This window comes from Hippichthys cyanospilos, chromosome 9 (assembly GCF_059441005.1).
Source record: "Hippichthys cyanospilos isolate Australia breed blue-spotted pipefish chromosome 9, RoL_Hcya_1.0, whole genome shotgun sequence".
NCBI classification, from domain to species: Eukaryota; Metazoa; Chordata; class Actinopteri; order Syngnathiformes; family Syngnathidae; genus Hippichthys; species Hippichthys cyanospilos.
In genome coordinates, this window is record NC_142377.1 from 21965555 (window position 1) to 21986325 (window position 20771).

The 20771-nt window shown below is 41.4% G+C and overlaps 1 protein-coding gene and 1 long non-coding RNA gene across 3 annotated transcripts in view; one reads left to right on the forward strand and one right to left on the reverse strand.

Annotated features, from left to right (window-relative positions):
* Positions 1 to 6519, reverse strand: part of LOC148419472 (uncharacterized) — an 8460-nt gene extending 1941 nt beyond the window's left edge. The window contains exons 1-3 of the long non-coding RNA XR_015866508.1: positions 6174 to 6519; positions 6007 to 6055; positions 5868 to 5941 (exon numbers count right to left, since the gene is read on the reverse strand). This is a non-coding gene — a long non-coding RNA (uncharacterized LOC148419472). The remainder of the gene's footprint in view (positions 1 to 5867; positions 5942 to 6006; positions 6056 to 6173) is intronic.
* The window catches only part of ece1 (endothelin converting enzyme 1), a 21024-nt gene extending 502 nt beyond the window's left edge, over positions 1 to 20522 (forward strand). The window contains exons 2-19 of one of the 2 annotated variants that reach the window (XM_088422388.1): positions 6451 to 6537; positions 7758 to 7896; positions 10406 to 10618; positions 10707 to 10831; positions 11409 to 11555; positions 11658 to 11723; positions 12097 to 12285; positions 12781 to 12923; positions 13357 to 13471; positions 14737 to 14847; positions 14918 to 15016; positions 15119 to 15196; positions 16064 to 16167; positions 16616 to 16726; positions 16823 to 16890; positions 17282 to 17472; positions 17562 to 17657; positions 18257 to 20522. In XM_088422388.1, coding sequence (XP_088278514.1) covers positions 6451 to 6537; positions 7758 to 7896; positions 10406 to 10618; positions 10707 to 10831; positions 11409 to 11555; positions 11658 to 11723; positions 12097 to 12285; positions 12781 to 12923; positions 13357 to 13471; positions 14737 to 14847; positions 14918 to 15016; positions 15119 to 15196; positions 16064 to 16167; positions 16616 to 16726; positions 16823 to 16890; positions 17282 to 17472; positions 17562 to 17657; positions 18257 to 18433 — 2259 coding nt within the window. In that variant the 3' untranslated portion in view covers positions 18434 to 20522. Of the gene's footprint in view, positions 1 to 5929; positions 6538 to 7757; positions 7897 to 10405; positions 10619 to 10706; positions 10832 to 11408; positions 11556 to 11657; positions 11724 to 12096; positions 12286 to 12780; positions 12924 to 13356; positions 13472 to 14736; positions 14848 to 14917; positions 15017 to 15118; positions 15197 to 16063; positions 16168 to 16615; positions 16727 to 16822; positions 16891 to 17281; positions 17473 to 17561; positions 17658 to 18256 lie in introns of those variants that run through there. The other variant, XM_088422387.1, reaches the window with a different exon arrangement.
* The last annotated feature ends 249 nt before the right edge of the window (positions 20523 to 20771 follow it).

Genomic DNA, 20771 nt, shown 5'->3' on the forward strand with positions numbered 1-20771 from the left:
TACTATCTCTACCATCATTTTTTTTGCGGCAGTTTTATTTTCTGACCACACATTTAAGTCAAAACATTGATATCGCAAATCGCTCCCCCTTGTTTGAAATTAATGGAAACGTCGCTAATCCATTCTAGAGCTACAAAAAAAGCAACATGTTTTGCAATGTCTTGTTTCACTTAAAAACTAGCACTGAACAGAATTATTAAGTATAACAAATACACTATAGTAATAGTGTAATTAATAACGTTTTTTTTTTTTATCATGACTACATATTTTAAATACGTTGATATTTTCCTCCACCTGGTGTGCACATCCTGGCCGCCAGGGGGAAGTACGATGCAGACGTTCATCATAAACAAAGAAGAGTTTCACAATAATATGACTCAGTCAGCTGCATTATTAGTTGGTTTTCACAGGGGCTAAAAACAAAGACTTGAATATTGTTGTATTGTCTGTCTGCATGGGTTCCTGCATTGTTTGTGTTCAAGTATTAACGTCCTCAAGAGTTATGACCAGTGCCATATCAAAGCTTTTTCCGTTATCTACCTTATGTCATTTTGCATTGTGTTATCATTTAGCAGACCTTTGTAAGTTATTTTTTTAATTCCATACACAATGTGTGATTGTCTTTGTCTTGTTTTACAATGAATACATCAATAATAAATTAGGAGTTGCCATAAGCACACCTTGTTCTTGCTTGGAGTAGCCGATTCTTGATAGAGAGACCGTATTAAATCATATAATGTACATCCGCCTCTGCTTATTATGAGTCATATATGCATTATGAGGGTGGCTCGGTGGTGCAGTGAATAGCACGTCCGCCCCACAGTTAACAGGACCTTCCTGTGTGGAGTTTGCATGTTCTTCCCGAACCCACATGGGTTCTCTCCGGGCACTCCAGCTTCCTCCCACACTCCAAAAACGATGCATGGCACTGGAAGTAGACATACTAAATTGTCCTTCCGTATGATTGGGTGCAAGAATGATTGTTTGTCTCTGTTTTCTATGCAATTGACTGGTAACCAGTTCAGGGTGTTTCCCGCCTACTGCCCCAAGCTAGCTGGGGTAGGGACCAGCAAGCCAGCGACCTTTGTGAGGCTAAGCGGCTCTAGGAAATGGAATAATGGATGGATTCATATTATAATAGAGGGGATGTAATAAGCTTGAAAATAGGGCTCATCATTCAATGTATTTCTCACTGAGTTCTGAGTAGTTCCTCACTTTTTTTTTCCCTCAAATATTGTTACCACACAATACATGATGGCACAAGTTCCATCCAGAGTGATTGATCAGTGTGTTAATGCTCACGCGCACACATGGACACACACAGTGTGGCCTTGTTAGTGTCTCGTTTGCTCAGCAGTTATTCATTAGCAAAGCGTATGAGGAGTGCGGCAGAGAGCCACAACAAACAGTCATGGAGTGGGAAGGGCCTCTTATCATTTTCCAATGTTATGACTCAAAAGTTACCCAAAATACCAGCATGCACAGTTCTTTTTAAAGATTATCACCCTTGTTAAGTTTCTTCTAACTACGGGGCGAAATCTGTTTATTTTTTAGCTTGTTGGTTGAGCCAGACGTTAAATGAGACTCACAGAGAATCTGCTGCCTGTCAAGCCACTGAGCCCAAATGTTCTGAGGAAGCCAGACAATGCTTCAAAAATATAGCCTTCGAATGCTTTTATTTTGAAGTTCCTCCTGGGAGCAAGGTTGTGACAGCGATCCGCTACTTGATCATCTTTACATCCCAGCGTGAGCAGCATTCGATGAAAACAAAGCTGTGTTCTTTTTGTCTGGATTGACGTTCTTCTTTTTTCGTTTAGTGCGATGTCATGCAATGGAGTAACGATAGCTAGGCAGGCCTTACTCTAGCCTCAACTAAAATCCAATCCAAACCTAAGTCTTGACCCTCAAAAAGAGGTCTGAAACGATGGGGTCCACCAAATGATCCCGAGTTCAAGAGGTCCCTGCACATGGAATAAAATCCGGATTTTGGTCCCCACCATGTGTCAAAAACCAATGGCGCGCGCACACACACACAAATGCACACGTGTTGCGTCCCTGAACCGCACACTGAGGAATGTAAAGAATTTATGAGTTGCGTTGTGCACCTTAAAAACCACCAATCCAAGCTGTGTTTTGTTTTGTAATGCTAAATACAAAAATGATTGTTTTTTTGTTGCTGTAAAATTTGATGGGAAAGCAGCTTAGCTGGATGTTGTTTTTTTTTTTTTTTTTTAACCGCCACCACACTCACATTGATTATCAGGGTGTTTCTCTCTAAGAAGGAAATGTTTTTGCTGTGGGATGGGAAAAAAGCAACCTTTTCCTGCACCATGTTGACATCAGAGGTCAGCAGCTAAATCCCCGACAAGCGGCGCTATCTGGTGCTCTGGAGCGGGCCAGGCAACTGGAGCCTTGCGTAAGTGTTTTGCCTGTTGAGTCATGGGCCCACATGTTTGTGACTATTCTATACGGAAGAGCAAACAAACAGCGAGTGCCTGCGAGATGTGGCGTAGGAAAGGTAACAAGCCAGCTCATGCTGTTTGGTAATGGTGTACGCGTGCGTGGAATTTGTTTTTATTTCTTTTTGTCATCGTGTGAAATATTTTCTATCATACTGTATATGTCTCTGTGTGTTTGTATCTGCCATGCATGTGTGTGTCTTAGTATTTTTTCTGTGTGTGTTTGTCCTATATGCGTTTTTTTGTGTTTGTGTGATTTTTTTTTTTTTTGCATCACTGTTTTTAACCGCTCAAGTGTGTGTGTCTTTGTGTTTGTCAGCATTGTATCTGTCTTTTTTTATTTCCAATGTGCAAACACGATGGCGCATGTGTGTGTATTTCTTGTGTGAATCTGTTGTACGTATTGTGAGTCCGCGGTTATGACTTGATATCCTTGTCTGAGTGTGTGGTTCTTAATGTCTTGGTATGTGTCATTTTGTTTGTGTGTCAGTTTCTTTGTGTGTGTGTGAGAGTGAGAGAGATTTTAATATGCGTCCTTGAGTGTACAGTACTCGTACAGAACGTCTTTGTGTGTGAAACCGTTGGATGAGGGTTTAAAATAATCGGATGGAGCTTGTTGGCGTGTACTCATGGTTAAGGGCCCCGTTGTACTGCTGCTTAAATGAGTTTCTCCATACAGAGAACCGGTCTTTGTGTTTACAACCATTTATTTGTGCGGTTCAGCTGGATTTCAAGACACTTGATTTTTTACATCAACATGACAAAATCAGTGTAATTAGTTTTTTTGTTTGTTTTTTTTAAGCACCCTGAATTGGCAATCGAAGGTGGTTTTGGATCATGGTAGTGATTTAACAGTAACGTGGTCCTCATCCATAAACCTTTCATGAACTAGTAATGCAGTGTTAGACTGGCTGCTAAGTTCCATTACTATAACCTTAGTCATATGAATATTTGAAGCATCTTCCACATGATGTTGATGACACATGCGTCATCTTTCCAAGGAAAAGCAAGTACATGGCCTTTCTTTGCCTGGAATGTCCCTTGGAGGGGTAAGACGGCCATTGACTTGTGTTTATGTGAAGCAAGTAGGACAATGTTTATGTGAAGCAAGGACAACAAATCAGGGGCGTCGGAGCGCATGGCCTTTATGGTTTACAGGTAGCTGTCTGGGTCACGTAAACATATTGGGTTCCTGGGTTATGAGCTTGTTTAGACTGTAGCCAGACGAGATGGCTCAGACTTGATTCCAAGTGGAACAGCTTCTCTCATGAGGAACAACTTGTGTCTTGAAAGCTGTTTTTTTAAATAAGGTATTAAAAAAAAGGACTGATATTTAACATCTAATCATTACCAATGACTAACAAGTAGTATTTCCTATTGTGAAATCTAGTCAAAACAATCAGACGGCACCAATGTGAAGCCAGTCTACCAGCAAGAAGTCCACGCAGGGTCCCATTGTTCACAAAAAGACTGCTGAAGTGGTTACAATTTGCTAAAGAATACTTTGACCGCGCCTTAAAAGAAAGCAAGCAAACACGCCAGAAAGCGAGCAAAATCAGGCTGAGAGCCATTACCCTGTTAGCTCAAAACTTGTGGCAGCCTTGCGGTCTCTAACCTGCTCCGCTACAAGAATCAGTTTCTTCTTGAAAGCTACTGTAATATTCCTGTGTGTGAACAAGGATGGACTCGGCCGCTGGTTCGGTCTGCTCACTTCTTTTCTTGAAAATAAGGTGGTAACAACCTTGGCTAACACAAGCAGCCTGTTAGCTGCAACCAACACAGCCAACTAATTGCCTCTAGTCTAGCTAGTCCCGTTAGCGTAATCATCATGAGTAAGAATGCGTCAATTGAAGCCCCTTCGAAAGAAAAGTTTGTCACTGTGGCGTCTAAGTTTGACTGCTGGGTGACAGTGTTACGTAATTTCACTTACCCAGCCCTTACTCCACACTCAGTCCGAGAATAGGTGTTCTGAAATCATAGTGAGCTTCTTTGAGGTACTCTCCATCTTGTAAATGGCTTTCCAATGTCGAACTATTTGTACAGTAGTCACAAAACTAGCACATGTAGTTGAATTTACTGTCTTAAACAACTTGTTGAAGTGACGTGTGTATATCAGCCTTAAAATAGATCCGAAATGGCATTTTGTTTCCACGCCTATCGCTCTGTATACTTTTTAGCAAGAACAGTGTTTGTTCTATAAATGTCCTGCAGCGTTTGACTTTTTATTGTTTGCCAATTTTTCACTATATATTAAGCAGACTGGTAAACCAGTTTTATCAGCTGTGAAAGCAAAAATTAAACACCTATTTTATCGTTACTCGCTTACTATAATCTTCATTAAAGAATATTCATTATTTAGGTTACTAGGTCACAGAGCCACAAAGAAGGGTGAAAATGCTACACAAAGTGCTACAAATAGCTCCATAGCCACAAGTTGCAGGTCCCTGCATTGAATTATGTACATTACCGTATTTTTCAGACTATAAGCCGCAACTTTTTCTTCATGATTTGAGCCCTGCGGCTTATAGCCCAGTGCGGCTTACCTGTTGTTTTTTATTTATTTTTTTGCTAGCCACCAGCAAGCAAATGTGTGTATCTGTTCAAGGTTTCAATTTATGGAACAACTGAAATTTAAATGTAAATTTTATATGCAGTTCACAGTATATGTGATTTTATTTATGTATTTGATTGTGTATGAATTATGTAGAATGTGTTATTGTGTTCACAAAATACAACGATCAAACAAAGGGAGACAAAAAATACGCTATTTAAGTATTAATTTCGATTTTGAACTACTATTTAACTAGCAGATATCCATCCATCCATTTTCTATAAATATGTCAAGACAGTCTGAAGTCTTAAAGAGAGGATGTTGCTGTTGGCAGACAATTACAAAAATATTAAATAATTTTAAAAAATATAAACTTCATATACCATCTTTTTGCGTAAAAATCTGATGTTATTACCTGCGGCTTGTAGTCCAGTGCGCCTTATCCGTGACAAAAAATCTTCTCTTTTTTTTGTTCATGTTTTGCTGCTGTGGCTTATATACCTGTGCGCCTTATATTTCAGAAAATATGGCGTGTGTGTATGTATAGATAGATAGCTAGATAGATAATGTGTACGTGTGTGTGTATATGACTATAACATTCACCAATCTCTTGTGAACAAAGGGCGAACTGCACTATCTATGTTTTCATAGCACACTGCAAGGAAGCCTTGATTTAAAGCGTGTATCTTCACTTTTTTCCTTTGAGCTCCAATTGTCACACTCCTGGTCCATGTTTTCTGAGAATGAGCCCTTTAGCTAACTTTGAACCGGAAAGAAAAAGACGTGTCAGTGGGGGCCGCTGACGACGCTGTAAAGAGCAGACAAGGCCGCCTGGGAGACTATCAGGTGTCGGTTACCTCGGTGAGAGGAGCAAGCGTGTCACGGGAGCGAAACATGCTTCTCGGGCGTGACCTTTTCAGAGCGTCTTGTCCTATAGAAAAGAGATGAGGTGTGGCCTGCGCCTGCCCAAATCTTTTTGGGAATGTGCGCACGCACCGGTCACAGCCACCACTCCTTCCTGTTTTTCCACTGGCTCTGTCTTCCCCTGCGCCAGGTGGAACCAGCAAATTGTAAAAGAGGACTTTCAAGAATTTAGGGGAGGTGTTAGCGCTGTGACGTGCGGCGTCGTTGGCCACGGCGGGGGATGGCTTTGAAATACTCACTGGCGTCAGCGCGGCCAGACCGGACCGATCAGATGGCTCACTTCCGATGGAGGTGTTAGCCCGGTGACGTGCGGCGTCGGTGGCCATGGAGGCCGGCGGGGGATGGCTTTGAAATACTCACCGGCGTCAGCGCGGCCAGACCGGACCGATCAGATCGCTCGCTTGCGGGGGAGTGAAACCCGAACTCACATGCGCCGTTGAGGAGTAGACAGCTGAAGGGGCTCAAACAAGCAGCATGGAGGCACTCAGGGACTCTTTTGTGCATCTGACTTTTCAGATGTCATCATACAAGAGAGCCACGTTGGATGAGGAAGACCTGGTGGATTCCAGCGGCGATGATGTCTACCAGTCTACACCCATGCAGGTAAGATAGATTCAAAACAATGAAATGTCACTTGACAGGTATTTAGGCTACATCAAAAGATGTTTCCAAGCAGTTGCTCGTATCTGGGAAAACCTGTAAGACGTAGTGTCAGGAAGTCAAACGCGGGCCGCGTTTTCATTTTTAAACAAATGTTTCCGTTCAGATTGGAAAGAAAGGATTGAAAGAGGGCTAACCACACTTTTTATGTTGATTTTTTAATAAATTTATTTTTAATTAATTGGCTTAGTGTCAAATTAATGTCCTGGAAATACACAAACTAATTTTTAGAAAACGCCATAGAATACGAGCGACCCCACACATGACGAGGAAAAACAACCAGCACAAAGCAATTTTGGATGGGGATGGGACTGAGCAATAATTTAAAAGTATTTCAGGAATTCACCATTTTAAAATGTATTAAAATTGTGGTATTGAGGTTTTGCACAAGTGGATGAATTCTAAATGGGTGCTTTACAAGACACAGTTTGGGACATTCCGGAATTGGGAGGAAACTAGATTCAAAATTCTTGAAAAGTAAACCCTCACATTTCTGCTACATATTCATCGTAGGTAATCAACTATCAAAGGCTTGATTAGTTTAGTCTACAGACCAGTGTTTACATTTTTTATATTTTTCAATAAAGAAATGTACTCTAATCAAAGTAACAGGGTTGCATATAACAAACAGGGTTGCAAATCTGCACTAATGTTAGCTTTTCTCTCCGGAGTAGAAAGGCTGTTTTTAGCTAGCTTTTGCTGTTGACCAATATTTTTTTCAGTATTTGTTTTTTCTGCGCTCAAAATCTGTTTTCGCTCGCTTGGTTTTATTTTCTCCGCTCCAAATTGTTTTGGGGCGCGCTCCCAATTGCGGCACAAATATAACGCCATAATTTACGAGCTCTTATACTGCTAGCACAAATAAATTAGTCTGCTTTCCAATCTTACAGGTGCTCTATTATTCTTTTTTTCATTTTCAGAACCAGAATTGACAATAGTTCATTCATTTCCTTTGCTTCAAGTGTCCTATTGTTACCAGTTAACTTATTTCCAGCAAGTCGTCTGCTTGCCAACATTCCCCGCGCTTAAAACTATAATGGTTGACTATTAGTTCATCGGACACTCTCTACATACAAGGAAGTTCTGACTAAAAAATCATGACTGAAGACTCCACAACTCAGTTCTCCCATTTTGATGCTAATGGATTTTGTCTTTTTGTACAGGTGACTCTCCGGCAGGGCTGTGGCTTCTCGTGCTGGCCCCAGAGAACGCAGAGGGAGAGGCAACTTCTGTTTCTGGTGTGTGTGCTGTCTGCCAGCCTATTTGTGTCACTCATCACGACTGCCATCTTCTACCGGCAGAGTAAGTACTTATTTTGTCTAGCAGCGTGTACTTGGGATGTTTCAATCATCCATCCAACCATCCATTTTCTAAAGCCATTTATCCTCACTAGAGGCTTGCTAGTGTCTATCCCAATATTCGCAATATTTACATCACCAATAAAGTGATGTCAATAGAACCAACTTTTAAATAAAACGTACCCATGAGTTTCTAATGTTATCCATTTTGAATCACATAGTAGCTTGTCAGCGAAATACAAATAAGCAGAAGCAATGAACGCTCTATGACAGTTTAGTTTTGGCAGAGGTCTGAGTGCGAGAATATGATAGTGTTTTTTTCCATTTTTTTGTTCACATGCTTTTTTAACCTTGGCGTAACAAAAAAAAATCAGCATAGTACTGCAGAAGGGTCAATCCGCGTACAAATTTAACTGGGGTCCTCAAGGGTGCATGCTCTTGATAGCGAAAATTTTCCCATTCACACACACCTTTAGCTCGGCTTCCCAGCAACACCTTCATAGCCTCTCCCATGAGCGTCAACATTCCGACAAAAAAAGCTTGTGGTTGAGCCATTCCGTATGTGGATTTTCCTCTGAGTTGCCATAGGAAGCTCCATGCCACTTCCTGCCATTCGGTGGCATAATGGAAGGAACAGGGATGAATTCTCTTCGGGGTGCTAACCTTGGCTGGGCGGAATGCTGTCTCCGTCACTGTCCCACCCCTTATAAGCTGTAAAGATGCCTTTTGTTTAGAAACGCCCACACTTGTTTAAAGGTACATATAAAGAGGAATAAAATGTAGTATTTGTTCAATCTGTGTTTTTGAACATTTTCGTGTTCAGAATGTCTAAATCAGGTCGCTTGTTTGTTTGTTTAAAGAAATTTTGTCTATACAAATCCAGGACAGTGTGGTTTCATTCACTTACAAGCCAAGTTGCTAAGCGGCGCTAGCGTCTCCAAATTCTGTCCAATCAGAAAGAACTTCGGCCTCTGACGTGCCCAGTCAGAAAGAGCCTCCGCCTCTGATGTCACCAGTATCTGCGTCTTTGGCGGGAAAAAGAGTAGCGCAATGACGCAAATCTTTGGTTTGGCTAGTTACGTGCAACCACGAAACCGGAGGATAGGGCAAAGCCCCACATTGGCCGAAGCTTTTGAAAGATTCGAGGAAGGCAAATAGGGCAAATTGGAGACATTTACTGCTAGTTTCATGTCGACAAGGCCTCAGTCCGTGTTGTCACTCTTGAATCTGCCCACATCCCACCCCTTCCCGCACATGTAAAACTCCGCACAGCTGGTCACAGCCGTAAGCGCACAGTCGTGTCCAGTTCCAAAACGCCCTTATATAGTGCCAGATGTAGAGGAGCAGTAGTTTAGTTCTAAGCAAAAGTGCCTTCATTTGAAGAAGATTGTGTATTAGGACCGTTAGACTGCTTCGGACTCCATGTTGGGACTGAACGTTGGAGTGTTGCGTTGCGGCCTCCGCTGCTGTGGAGGGACGATCCTTTAGGGGGAAAAACACACACACAAAAGTGGCAAGGGAACACTGTATTATGAAGAGATATTGATTATTTTTTGGGGGGTAAATATAACATAGTAATCAAAACAGAGTATGTTTTGTCATTTAAATTAGGCACCGTTTGCCTGTTTGTTTTTGCCCTGCTTTGCACATCTTGGTATTTTCTCAGTCAGGTTTATGATGTGGATGTTGCTTCGTGAACTAGAATGACAATCAGTTCACAAATGAGCATTTGCCGGAGTAAATAGCATGAATTCTTGACCTTTTAATGTGTTTGAGACCAGTTTCCAAACTATTTTCTGAATTTAAACATTCCTACAAAGGTAGCCACTGTAATTCCCACCGGTAGGGCAGTTCAAGAATAATAATTAAAGAGTATAGAATGTTCTAGAACCCTCTGACTCCTTTTTTGAATTTTGAAGTTACCAAAATACTATCATGTTGCGAATGTAAGTCGCGAGGTGGAACTTATGGTACCACTGGCCCGGTAAGATCAGGTGCTAAGCCCTGTAATATGTTTTGAGTAACTAATATAAACTTTGGATCATATCTCAAGTGAACCAATGCGGGTTGGCCAGTGCTAAGGTGATATGATAAAACTTCCTAGTCCGTGGAAAGAGTCTTGCTGCTGGCTTTTAATACTTTTAATACATGGGAAGACCAGAGAGCAGTATGTTACAGTAGTGGGCCTTTGTGGGGGTCTGCAGTCTACTGTCACTATGATCTCAGTATATACCATAAAGAGGTGCCTGAGTGTCTCTAATCCGCCGCTCTCTGACATTAATCATTATTCAAACGGACTTTTTATGAGGGGGCGTGTTGCTTCCAGGATGTGCTTGTTGGCTAGAACCCCTCAAAATGATGCTTTCCAGATGCTCCCCAAGCCACATGTATTTATTTGGCTCACCCTGATTTTGAAATTATTTCCAATTATTCATGCCGTTGCTCAACAACATCATGTCCCGCATTACGCAGACAACAAAATAATTGTGATTTTAACCCATTCCCCTGTCCAGCACATCCGGGTGTTTGCCTGACAGAGCCGTGCATCGCCGTCGCCAGCACCCTCATGTCAGCCCTGGACCGCTCCGTGGACCCTTGTCACGACTTTTACAACTACGCCTGCGGGGGCTGGATAAAGAACAACCCCCTCCCTGAGGGAAAGTCCCGCTGGGGTCCTTTTAGCACGCTGTGGGAGCGCAACATGCTTGTAATGAAGCAATTATTAGGTGAATGTTGGAAGAAGTGATTGATGTTTCTTTGTCGTCATTGACAAAATTTGACCACGATGTCATTTTTTTTGTGTCACATGAGCAGAAAACACAACAATGAAAGGTCTGAGTCAAGCAGAGGAGAAGGCCCAGCGATATTATCAGGCCTGCATGAACGAGACAAAGATTGAGGAGTTGGGAGCAACGCCATTGCAAGAACTCATCACACAGGTATGTGCTTCAGCAACAAATGTTGTCCCAACTTTAAAATGTATGCAATACTTCCGGGGACAAAATAAATTCCGAATTAATAATAATAATAATATACCCTAACTTTTTGCGGCTCAATTGAGACAAACAACCATTCAGTTGTGTTTTGAGGTGTTAATGTTTCTTTGTTTCTTTCATGTTTTGGGTTTGTGTTGGTCTTTGGTGTCCTTTCATGTTTCAGGTTGGACTTTCTTTTGTTCTTAGTTTATGTTTTTCTTGTTTCTTGTGTCAGTGTCTTGTTGGTTTGTCCACCGTTCCTCGTCTACCTGTTCCCTTGTGTCAGCCTATCAGCTCCCTGATCCAGTTCTTTCTTGATCAGGTGTTAATTATTATCTCTTCTGGATGGTGTGTATTTAGTTTCCTTTTCTTCTTCCGTTCTCATCAGGTCGTTGTTGTTGTACTCGAGTCTGCTATTTAAATGTTTTTGTAGTAAGAGTATTTCTGGGATTTTACTTTGTATGCAGTTTTTTCCTTGTTATCCATCCATCCATCCAAACTTTAAATTCGATGGATAATCATGTTCTTCTGTGTCCTCTAGCTTGGAGGATGGGCCCTGACTGGTCATTGGGACAAAGACAACTTCCAGGAAGTCCTCCGTGCAGTGTCAGCAAACTACCGCACCTCACCGTTCTTCACTGTTTTTGTCAGTACGGACTCCAAGAACTCCTCCAGTAACATCATTCAGGTGACCGGTCCAGTCACTGATTCTAATAATGCCACTCACATTGTTTGTTGTTGCTCCGACATTTTAATGGACCGACTGATGAAGTTTCTTCTGCTGATTTAGGTGGATCAGTCAAGCCTGGGACTCCCTTCACGGGATTACTACCTCAACAAAACAACCAATGAAAAGGTATCCTGCGGTATTGCACACAAGCTTGATATGTCCCAATCCAATATGAGAAGGTCCAATATCAGCCCAAAAAAAAAAACAGTATGAATTTGTATTTGTATATGCCATGAATGGAGGAAAAAAGTACTCTACAAAGTGAGTAGTATAGTTCAGTGTTGGTTCTTAGGTCTTTACGTGACATATTGAACATTTCAAACGTAACAAATGATCACATTACATCTCCTCCATTATTCACACTTGTTAGGCTATAAATTAAATCTCAGATAGAAATCTGCTGGAAATTGTGTTTGCATAGTTGAGGATTACCTTACTCATTTTTTTATTATTCTTTTTTTCCCCACACACTTAATCCTTGCTTTTACTCTCTCTGCAGTATCTGACAGCATACCAGAACTTCCTGGTGGAGTTAGGAGTTCTGCTGGGGGCCACTGAGGAGACATCTCGCCTGCTCATGGGGGAGATTTTGGATTTTGAAACGGCCCTAGCTAATATTACGGTACCCTTGGAGAAGAGACGGGATGAGGAGCTCATCTACCACAAGATGGAGGCCAAAGATCTTAAGGTAGGTTCGAGCAAATGGGTAGCGCATGATAAGACCAATACAGTTACCAATACAGCTTGTCCCAGCTGTCTTCGAACATCCTGAACTGATTGCCAGCCAATCACAGAGTCAGAAAGACGAACAAACATTCGCTCACAAAAAAAAATAAAAAATACTTCGGGACAATTTAGAGTGACCATTTTGGCTTTCATGCTTGTTTTTGTAACGTGGGAGGAAACTAGAGTTTCAGTGTCTTGCTCAAGGACACTTTGACGTGGTCACAATGGTTAAGGGGATCAAACCCGCAACGTCTCGGTTACCCACATGCCGCCCCCATGTGGGAGGAAAGCCGAAGTACCCTAAGAAGGCCCACGCGGGCACCGAGAGCAAGCAGGCTCCGCGCAAGGAGGGGCAGAGCAGGAATCGAACCCACGGCCTCCGCGTGTGAGGTGGCGTGCCGCGCCCCCTCACCACAAATCCCGATTTTGAATTTGAGTTGTCCCTTTTTGTGTGCAGAGTCTGGCTCCTGCGGTGGACTGGATCCCTTATCTCAATGAGGTGTTTGCACCTGTGCCCATCAACGAGTCCGAGCCCGTGGTGGTCTATGCCACAGAGTACCTCCAGAAAGTGTCGGACCTCATAACAAACACCAATAAAAGGTCTGAGTCCCCCTCCTTCAATCGTTCAATGCAAGAAGCCCTTCCTCTTATTTTATCAAGCTGAGAAGGTGTGTAACAGCAAATGTTTGTGTTGTTTGGTGTCGTGAGATTTCTGGTCAGTTTGCGCTAGCTTATTTAGGCCGATATGCTGAAATGTTCATTTCATAAACATCATGATTAGATGTACTGGACCTTGTTATTGTTTTTATTCCGATATGCTATTATTGCTGTGGAAGTCAATAAAGGTTGATTCTAGGAAAGTAAAAAGACTTTTTTTTTTTTTAAATAGAAGAAATAAAACAAGCCACAGAAGGGAAGGGGATAAAAAGCAAACCCTTTGATCAATGTTTGTCTATAAGAAATAGTGGTGCATAAAACATTGTGGGGGGAAAAAGAAGGTTTTCACCATCCAATGATCATGTTTACTCTCCAGCCTCCTCAACAACTACATGATCATGAAGGTAGTAAGGAAGATGGTGTCCATCTTGGACCAGAGGTTTCAGGATGCTGAGCAGCGCCTTCTAGAGGTTATGTACGGAACTAAAAAGGTGAGCAACCTTCTCCCATCTTTATAGTCTATTCAATGGTAAAATTCCAGTTTGACTTCACCCGCATATGAAAAAAACCTCAAAACTCCCCAAGAGCCACTGTTCACGAAATAAGTGAACATGATACACTGATTAGCCTCCAAAAACAGTCATCATCTAGGGAAAGATTTGCTTAGCTGCAGAACTACACGGGAAATAGTTTGGCCCTCAAGTGGATTGCTGTGTTTTGTAAAGCGAGAGGGGAGAAAAGGAACACAGAATAAGTGCAGATAACCTTTTAGCGTTTATCAGAGTAAGATCCTGTTTGTTTTCCAAGCGGGTCAAGCTGTAATAACAAAGACAGCGTGTGTGTGAGTCTTATGCGGCAGTGCAGCTGAGACTTGTGTTGCCACACGAGCCTTCAGTAACTCAAACTCCTTTTGACCCATGACTGCTTATCTACTCGACTTTATGTAACATTGCAGTTGCTTTCGTCCTCATCTTTCCTCTTTATCTGATCACAACTATTGTAATGCGCAGTGCTACGCCAGCCATGAACAATAATGTATGATGAATTAACCTCAAGTGGCACACACATGACATATTTCCTTCTTGGGTGACATTACAGCTTGCGAAAACAGCATAATATATTGCTTTGTAGTTTTGAATTCACGTATGCCAATTCAGTCAACGATTTGCTATTTTAAATCTTGAATGGATTAAAAAAAAGGGCTAAACAAAAGTCGTCCTTGGTTCTTACAGGATAATGAGGCACTGATAAAACTGTGCTAGTGTCGCACTAACTTCTTTGAAAATGTTCATTTAAAATCAAGAAGGTTCTTTCTTTCACATAGAACAATCAATGAAGTGTGCGAAGAAGAAATCTTCTTAACAGACTTGCAAGGATTGTGTTGGATCTCCTTCAAACAACGTGCACGATATATGAACAGTGTTATTGGGACGTGACTCTTAACCAGTCCATTAATCAACCTCGCTTGTATTATTATTCAAAACAGTGTCCATGTCTTTTCTTATAAGGATCATAGCATCTTTTTGTCAAACTTCAGAAAGGAAGGGAAAAAAAACAAAAACGACTAACATTCCTTTGTTACGCTGAGTGGAATAACTCAGTTTTGTCTCATGATAATGAGCCAAGTCTCCTCTCGGGCCCATTTTACTTCCTGTTTGTGGAGCGGCTGACCTACTGACGCCAATCCAGAAAATTCCTTTGTTTGTCTTTTGCTTTTTAAACTCTCCCAATCCTTTCGCCGCATTTGATGCCGCAGAGCTGCACTCCTCGCTGGAAACTGTGCGTCAGTGATACAGACAGTGGCCTCGGCTTCGCTCTGGGTGCCATGTTCGTCAAGGCCACATTCGCTGAGGATAGCAAGGCAATCGTGAGTGTGTCAGTGTTGGTCCCACGTGAGACGGCGCCCTTCTCACCGGGTCCTCCTGTCTGCTCCGCAGGCCGTGGACATGGTCGGCGACATTAAAAGGGCGTTTGAGGACAGCCTGAAGTACGTGAGCTGGATGGACGATGACACAAAAAAGGCGGCGAAAGAGAAGGTGGATAGGCAAAAAAAAAAAAACGGAATATTGTTGCATCTCTGTGCGTAAAAGGACGCATTGCTTGAATTGTTTTTTTGTATGTTTGTTTGTTTTTAACAGGCAGATGCAATTTACGACATGGTGGGCTATCCAGAGTTCATCATGAATGTCACTAAGCTTGACAAAGTGTTCAATGATGTAGGTAAATGTGGTCAAAGGCTCAACATATTTTTTCTTCTTTGCAGAGCGATTTTTTTGAATGATTTGTTTGAGGAGCAACGTTGTTATATTTTTCAGCAATTTCAAACAATTTAATGATCTACTCATGCCTGTGCAACAACTAAATATGCACTGTACTGTATATATAAAACAATTAGCACTATATATGTAATTTATACTATATTAATATTTTGTAGAATGTACATTTAACCTTTTATGCCATGCTCAAACTACATATATATGTGTACATGTGTATATACAACACAGACACATATAGTTTTAATGTAAAAAGTATTTATAATTTACAAATTTGAGACTAAGATGAAAGATTTTCACATCTTAAATTATTGAACTTAACTGTACTGTTATCCCTTCCCGTTTCCATCCCTATTGTTCAATGTCACACCGGGAACCAATCACATAATATAAGAATCTGGATTTTCATTCACTACAATTCAGAATCTGTTTTAAAAAAAAAAGAGAAATCCATCCGGGCCCTGTCATTGTTGAATGCAAAAGATTTATGCCCGAACAGGGTATTGGAAAACAAATCTACTTAACATTGCAGACAGCGGAGCCAAGGTACGCTATACAATCCCGCTTTTCAAAGGTGCGTCTTATAGTCCGGAAAATACGCTGATTAATACTTTGTAGAAAGTACATTTAACCTTTTATGCAATGCACAACTTTTTTTTTTCTTTTTTTCGCAACAGTTGCTACGTCAGATTACTTGCTAAAATTGTTCTGTTTCTTCAACCGGGCGAGTGGTCAAACACTTCATATGAGCAGTCATACCAACTATGTTTCACTTTGCCTGATCTAAACAAGCAATGTCTTTCTTTGCAGTTCGAGGTTGTGCCGGATCTATACTTCCAGAACGTCATGCAGTACTACAACTTCTCTGCCAGGGTGACAGCCGACCAGCTGAGAAAATCTCCAAATAGAAACCAGTGAGTTCCTCTGGTCTTTCGGCGGTTCCCTGAAAAGTCTAACGAGTCAGGAGAGCACTTTATATGTCGAGTATTTTTACGATAAATTGCTGCACATATAAGGAAGTGGGATTAAGAGTGAACTGCTTACTGATCGGTACGACTATTACATCTGTTGTGCCGCCATTTGTGTTCAAATATTCCATGCAGAGTCAAAGTGTTTTTTTTTTTAGTTTGACGGGAAATTGGCACTTGAACTGCTTGAAGCCTCTCTTTTTTTTTTTTTTAGAACTGTCTATTTATTGTGAAGTGAGTTTAGATGAGGTCACTGCTCCAGGGCTTGCATCTCAAATTTGAGCATGTTCGTCAAAAAAAAAACTGGCCGGATGAGGGCTAGTGTCACAAAAATTCTCGAGTCCACTCGCTTTGATCTCAAATCTACCCTATATGTCCCCATGCGTTTTTGCAGGTGGAGCATGACGCCCCCTACTGTGAATGCCTATTACAACCCCACCAAGAATGAGATTGTTTTGCCTGCAGGAATTCTCCAAATGCCGTTCTACAGCCGCCACTGGCCCAAGTAAGTCTTAAATTTGAAGCCCGCTTTCACTGTATGTACATCAATGCTCATCTGTGGGCATCATCATCACCATGCTACTTTTTTGGTACCTTCCAGAGCTCTTAACTTTGGTGGAATCGGAGTTGTCATGGGCCATGAACTGACTCACGCTTTTGATGACCAAGGTTGGCAATCATTTGCATTAAACAGTTCAACATAAAAAGAAATCAGATACAGTAATCCTCAAAATATTTAAATGTTTCTATTTACAAAATCACTTATGCTTTTTGTTTTCTCCTTCTGTAACTGTAAGATGTCCAAAAATGGCTTCAAAATTCGTAAATAATAGGAAAGTAGTCATTCTATGAAGGAAGTATGTCGAAATGACACAACGGTTTCAGGTCTTGGTATATAGTGGAGGAGCGAAGTTTTGCCAGATGTGTCAGTGGCAATTCAAACCATGAATTACTATTGGGATAATTTAGTGGTGTGTGTGCGTTTCACTGGTATTAGCTATCGCAGGTGACATTTGAATGTATTGGGTGACACGTCATGATCTTGTGCAAAAAAAAAAAGGGCGGGAATTCGACAAAGATGGCAACCTGCGCTCTTGGTGGAAGAACTCATCGGTGGAGGCCTTCAAGAAGCAGACACAGTGCATGGTGGAGCAGTACGGCAACTACAGTATCAACCAGGAGCCGCTGAACGGTCGCCACACGCTGGGAGAGAACATCGCTGACAACGGTGGACTTAAGGCCGCCTATGAGGTTAAGACCTTTGTCTGTGAAATGAATAACAAGCGTTCTACCTCTGGATGGTCATGTGATGTAACATGATGGTATACCTCGCTTGCAAGGCTTACGTCAACTGGATCAAAAGAAACGGTGAGGAAGCCACGCTGCCAGCTCTGGGAATGACTAACCACCAGCTGTTTTTTGTGGGATTTGCACAGGTTTGTGACTTTTTGATTTTATTTATTTTTGTAATCAATCTTAAATACACATTACTCCAATTTTGTTTTGTCCTATCTCAGGCAAAAAAAATTTGTGCTTTTATGTAGTGAAGCTCCCCATCTGTGAAGCGCGCCTGAATGTAACAGGAGGGTCTTTTAGTGTAACGTTAGAAAAGATATTAAGTGTAGCCAAACGCGCATTTTTGCTACTAGCATTTTCAGAAACTTGACAGTGATGCACCGCGTTAAAAAGTCAAGGTTTCAATAACCGCTGACACTGTCGATAATTAATATTTACTAATATATTAATATTTTAGGATCGCAAACTTGAAATGACAAATTACATGAATAGAAAACTGCCATCATCCCATGAAATTATAAGTAAAATGCCAAATTGGAATGGTTAGGTCTTTCTTTAAAATGATCTGTCATTGTATTTTAGGGGGTTGGTGTTTTTGTCTATCAGAAGAACTTGTGTTCCAAGATCTTTCGTTAATGTTTGTATTAATGTCACTGGCTGTTCATTTTCCCCTCTGCTTTTGAATGACGTGTGCTCAGCGAGCCACAAACGACGTGAGCATTCCTTTCTCCTCCGTCAGGTGTGGTGCACCGTGAGGACGCCCGAGAGTTCGCACGAGGGCGTCATCACCGACCCTCACAGCCCATCCAGATTCCGAGTCATCGGGACCGTCTCCAACTCGCACGAGTTTTCCAAGCATTTCGGCTGCAAAGCAAACACGCCTATGAACCCCAAACACAAGTGCAAGCTTTGGTAATGTCTTTGAATGGGCAGCGGAGAGGAAACGGGGAAACTGACTGCGGAGGCTCGACGGCCGGAAGAACCGCTGAGAACCACTCCATGCCCCTCGCGACTAAACGTGCCTGCTTTGTGTGGATCTTTGGTCTAGCGAGTCTCCCTTTTTTCATGAGACGGACCTTTTTTCACACTTTAAAACTGATCCCAGGTGTCCTAAAAACATGTCTGTGACGTGCTTTTGGAAAATTACCCCACAGATCAAGAATTTTACACCTATTTTCTTGTCGTGCCAAATTTAGCCCGTTTAAGGGGCTTGCCGTGCTCAAGTAATTGAGCAACTGGAAACCGCACCCATACACAGAACTGCAAGACCAATGGCGATTCTGGTTTTCATTGCCATAACAACCAGCGGTGGCACTAGATGGCACTCTCTTCTAAGGAAGCAGAGCCCGTAGCGTATTTCCCCCGCATGGAGGCAGCACTGCATACATTACGTTGTGTATATGTGAGGCGCTGAACCACCACGCAACCGACGCTCAATGCTGCCCAAGGTGGACCTGGAAGGTGGACCTGGATGTCGCTCAGTCCAGCTGATCATGTAGTAGCTGGAGAAACTCGGTGTCCAGGCTGTTAGCCCCGCTTTTACAAATTACTCTATACACATTTACAGGTATAGCCAGATGACGTTTCCCTGTTTAATGTGTTGAATTTCACACTTTGCGGGTGGGCAGGCACTCCAACACCAACCTATTTGTAAACAACCAGTTAAAATTCTATTTTCCATCATATTCCCTTTCAAGGACTGCTGAGCTAAGAATGTGTTGTTGTTTTTAGAACACTGGCGTTAAAGCTTTTGAATTTGAGGAAATACTGTAACTGCCATTTCTTGGATATTGCCGGTAGTACACATCACATTCAGTGACAGTCGCCGCGAGCTGCTTTTTTTTTTCCTTCTTTTTTACGTCCCTCTTTGACAGGGTTTCCCAAACTTTTGAAAGCTAACAAATACAGGACAGCACATAGTATATAGCCGAAACATACGCGTATACTGAATGGATGTAGAGAAATAACGTGGATCATAAAAGGGTCAATAACCGAAGTTTGGGAAACCATTCTCTACACTGCGCTTCGTTTCACTTTCACAGTGGTGCCTTGAGATATGAAATTGACTGCCAAACTAAACATAGAAACACAGAATTACTCGTTGTGTATTGAAAAAAAAAAATCTAAATGTTGCCTTAACTATGCCAGTTAAACAGTTTGCTTACATATAATGAAAAATGCTAATGCTTGGCATGGATAACCACGATTTTAGAAGCATAACACAAACAGTAGAGCAACACGTGGAAAGATAATGACAGTACTCACAGGCACATACTCCTTTCCTCTACAAATAAAAAAAGACAATTATTACAGCATCTAACCGAGTCAAATACAGTAGTAGTCAAAAGTACTATTTTTTTTATTTGTTATGACTTTATTATACTGGCTCCCGATGGCTGAGGTAGTATGCCCGAAGGAGCGGGAAAATAAATTGGACTGCAGCATCCTCAACTCAATTTTATTCATGTCGCGCTTTCACAATTAAACAACGATTCAAACGGTTTAATCCTTTTTTATTCTTTTAAACTATGTTACTACTCTATACATTACAATATTAAAAAGAGCTTTTTCACCTATTAAATAGAAACACATTTTATTATTTCAATGGGTTAAGAGCAGATAAATTGCATTCCCATTCTCTTTTCTACAATATCTCAGGGTACCATTTGATTTGATTATTTATGTAACTTTTTATCTTACACTGATTTTAGGACTGATGCGTTTGTTCGTTTTGCCTGTTGAAACGCGAAAGCCCACTTAATTAGGATTTAAAAGCCATACGCAGAATAAATCGAATATCCGCAAATATTGAGGGAAAATATGCACTGTTGGAGGGGAGGTACAATGTGGTTAGCTGTCAATCTATTTTACTGGGAGAATGTTGAATTTCTGTATGACAAAGTACATTTTGGGCTGATTTGAACCCACAACCAAAACAGACAAATTGTACCACTTAAACTTTATGTGTACAGTTATTTTGTATAATAAAATGATCATAAAACATTGCTGCCTGTTTCTCTTTTGCATTCATTTTCTTGGCCAACCAGCAGGCTATGTCATTGCGTTGTTTTCTTTTTACGAGGCAGTGTCTTGAATTGTTCAATTTAAGTTATGAGCCATTGCTTGGTTTGTGTTTATTGTTTGTTTATTGTCCATCTATCTATCTATCTATCTATCTATCTATCTATCTATCTATCTATCTATCTATCTATCTATCTATCTATCTATCTATCTATCTATCTATCTATCTATCT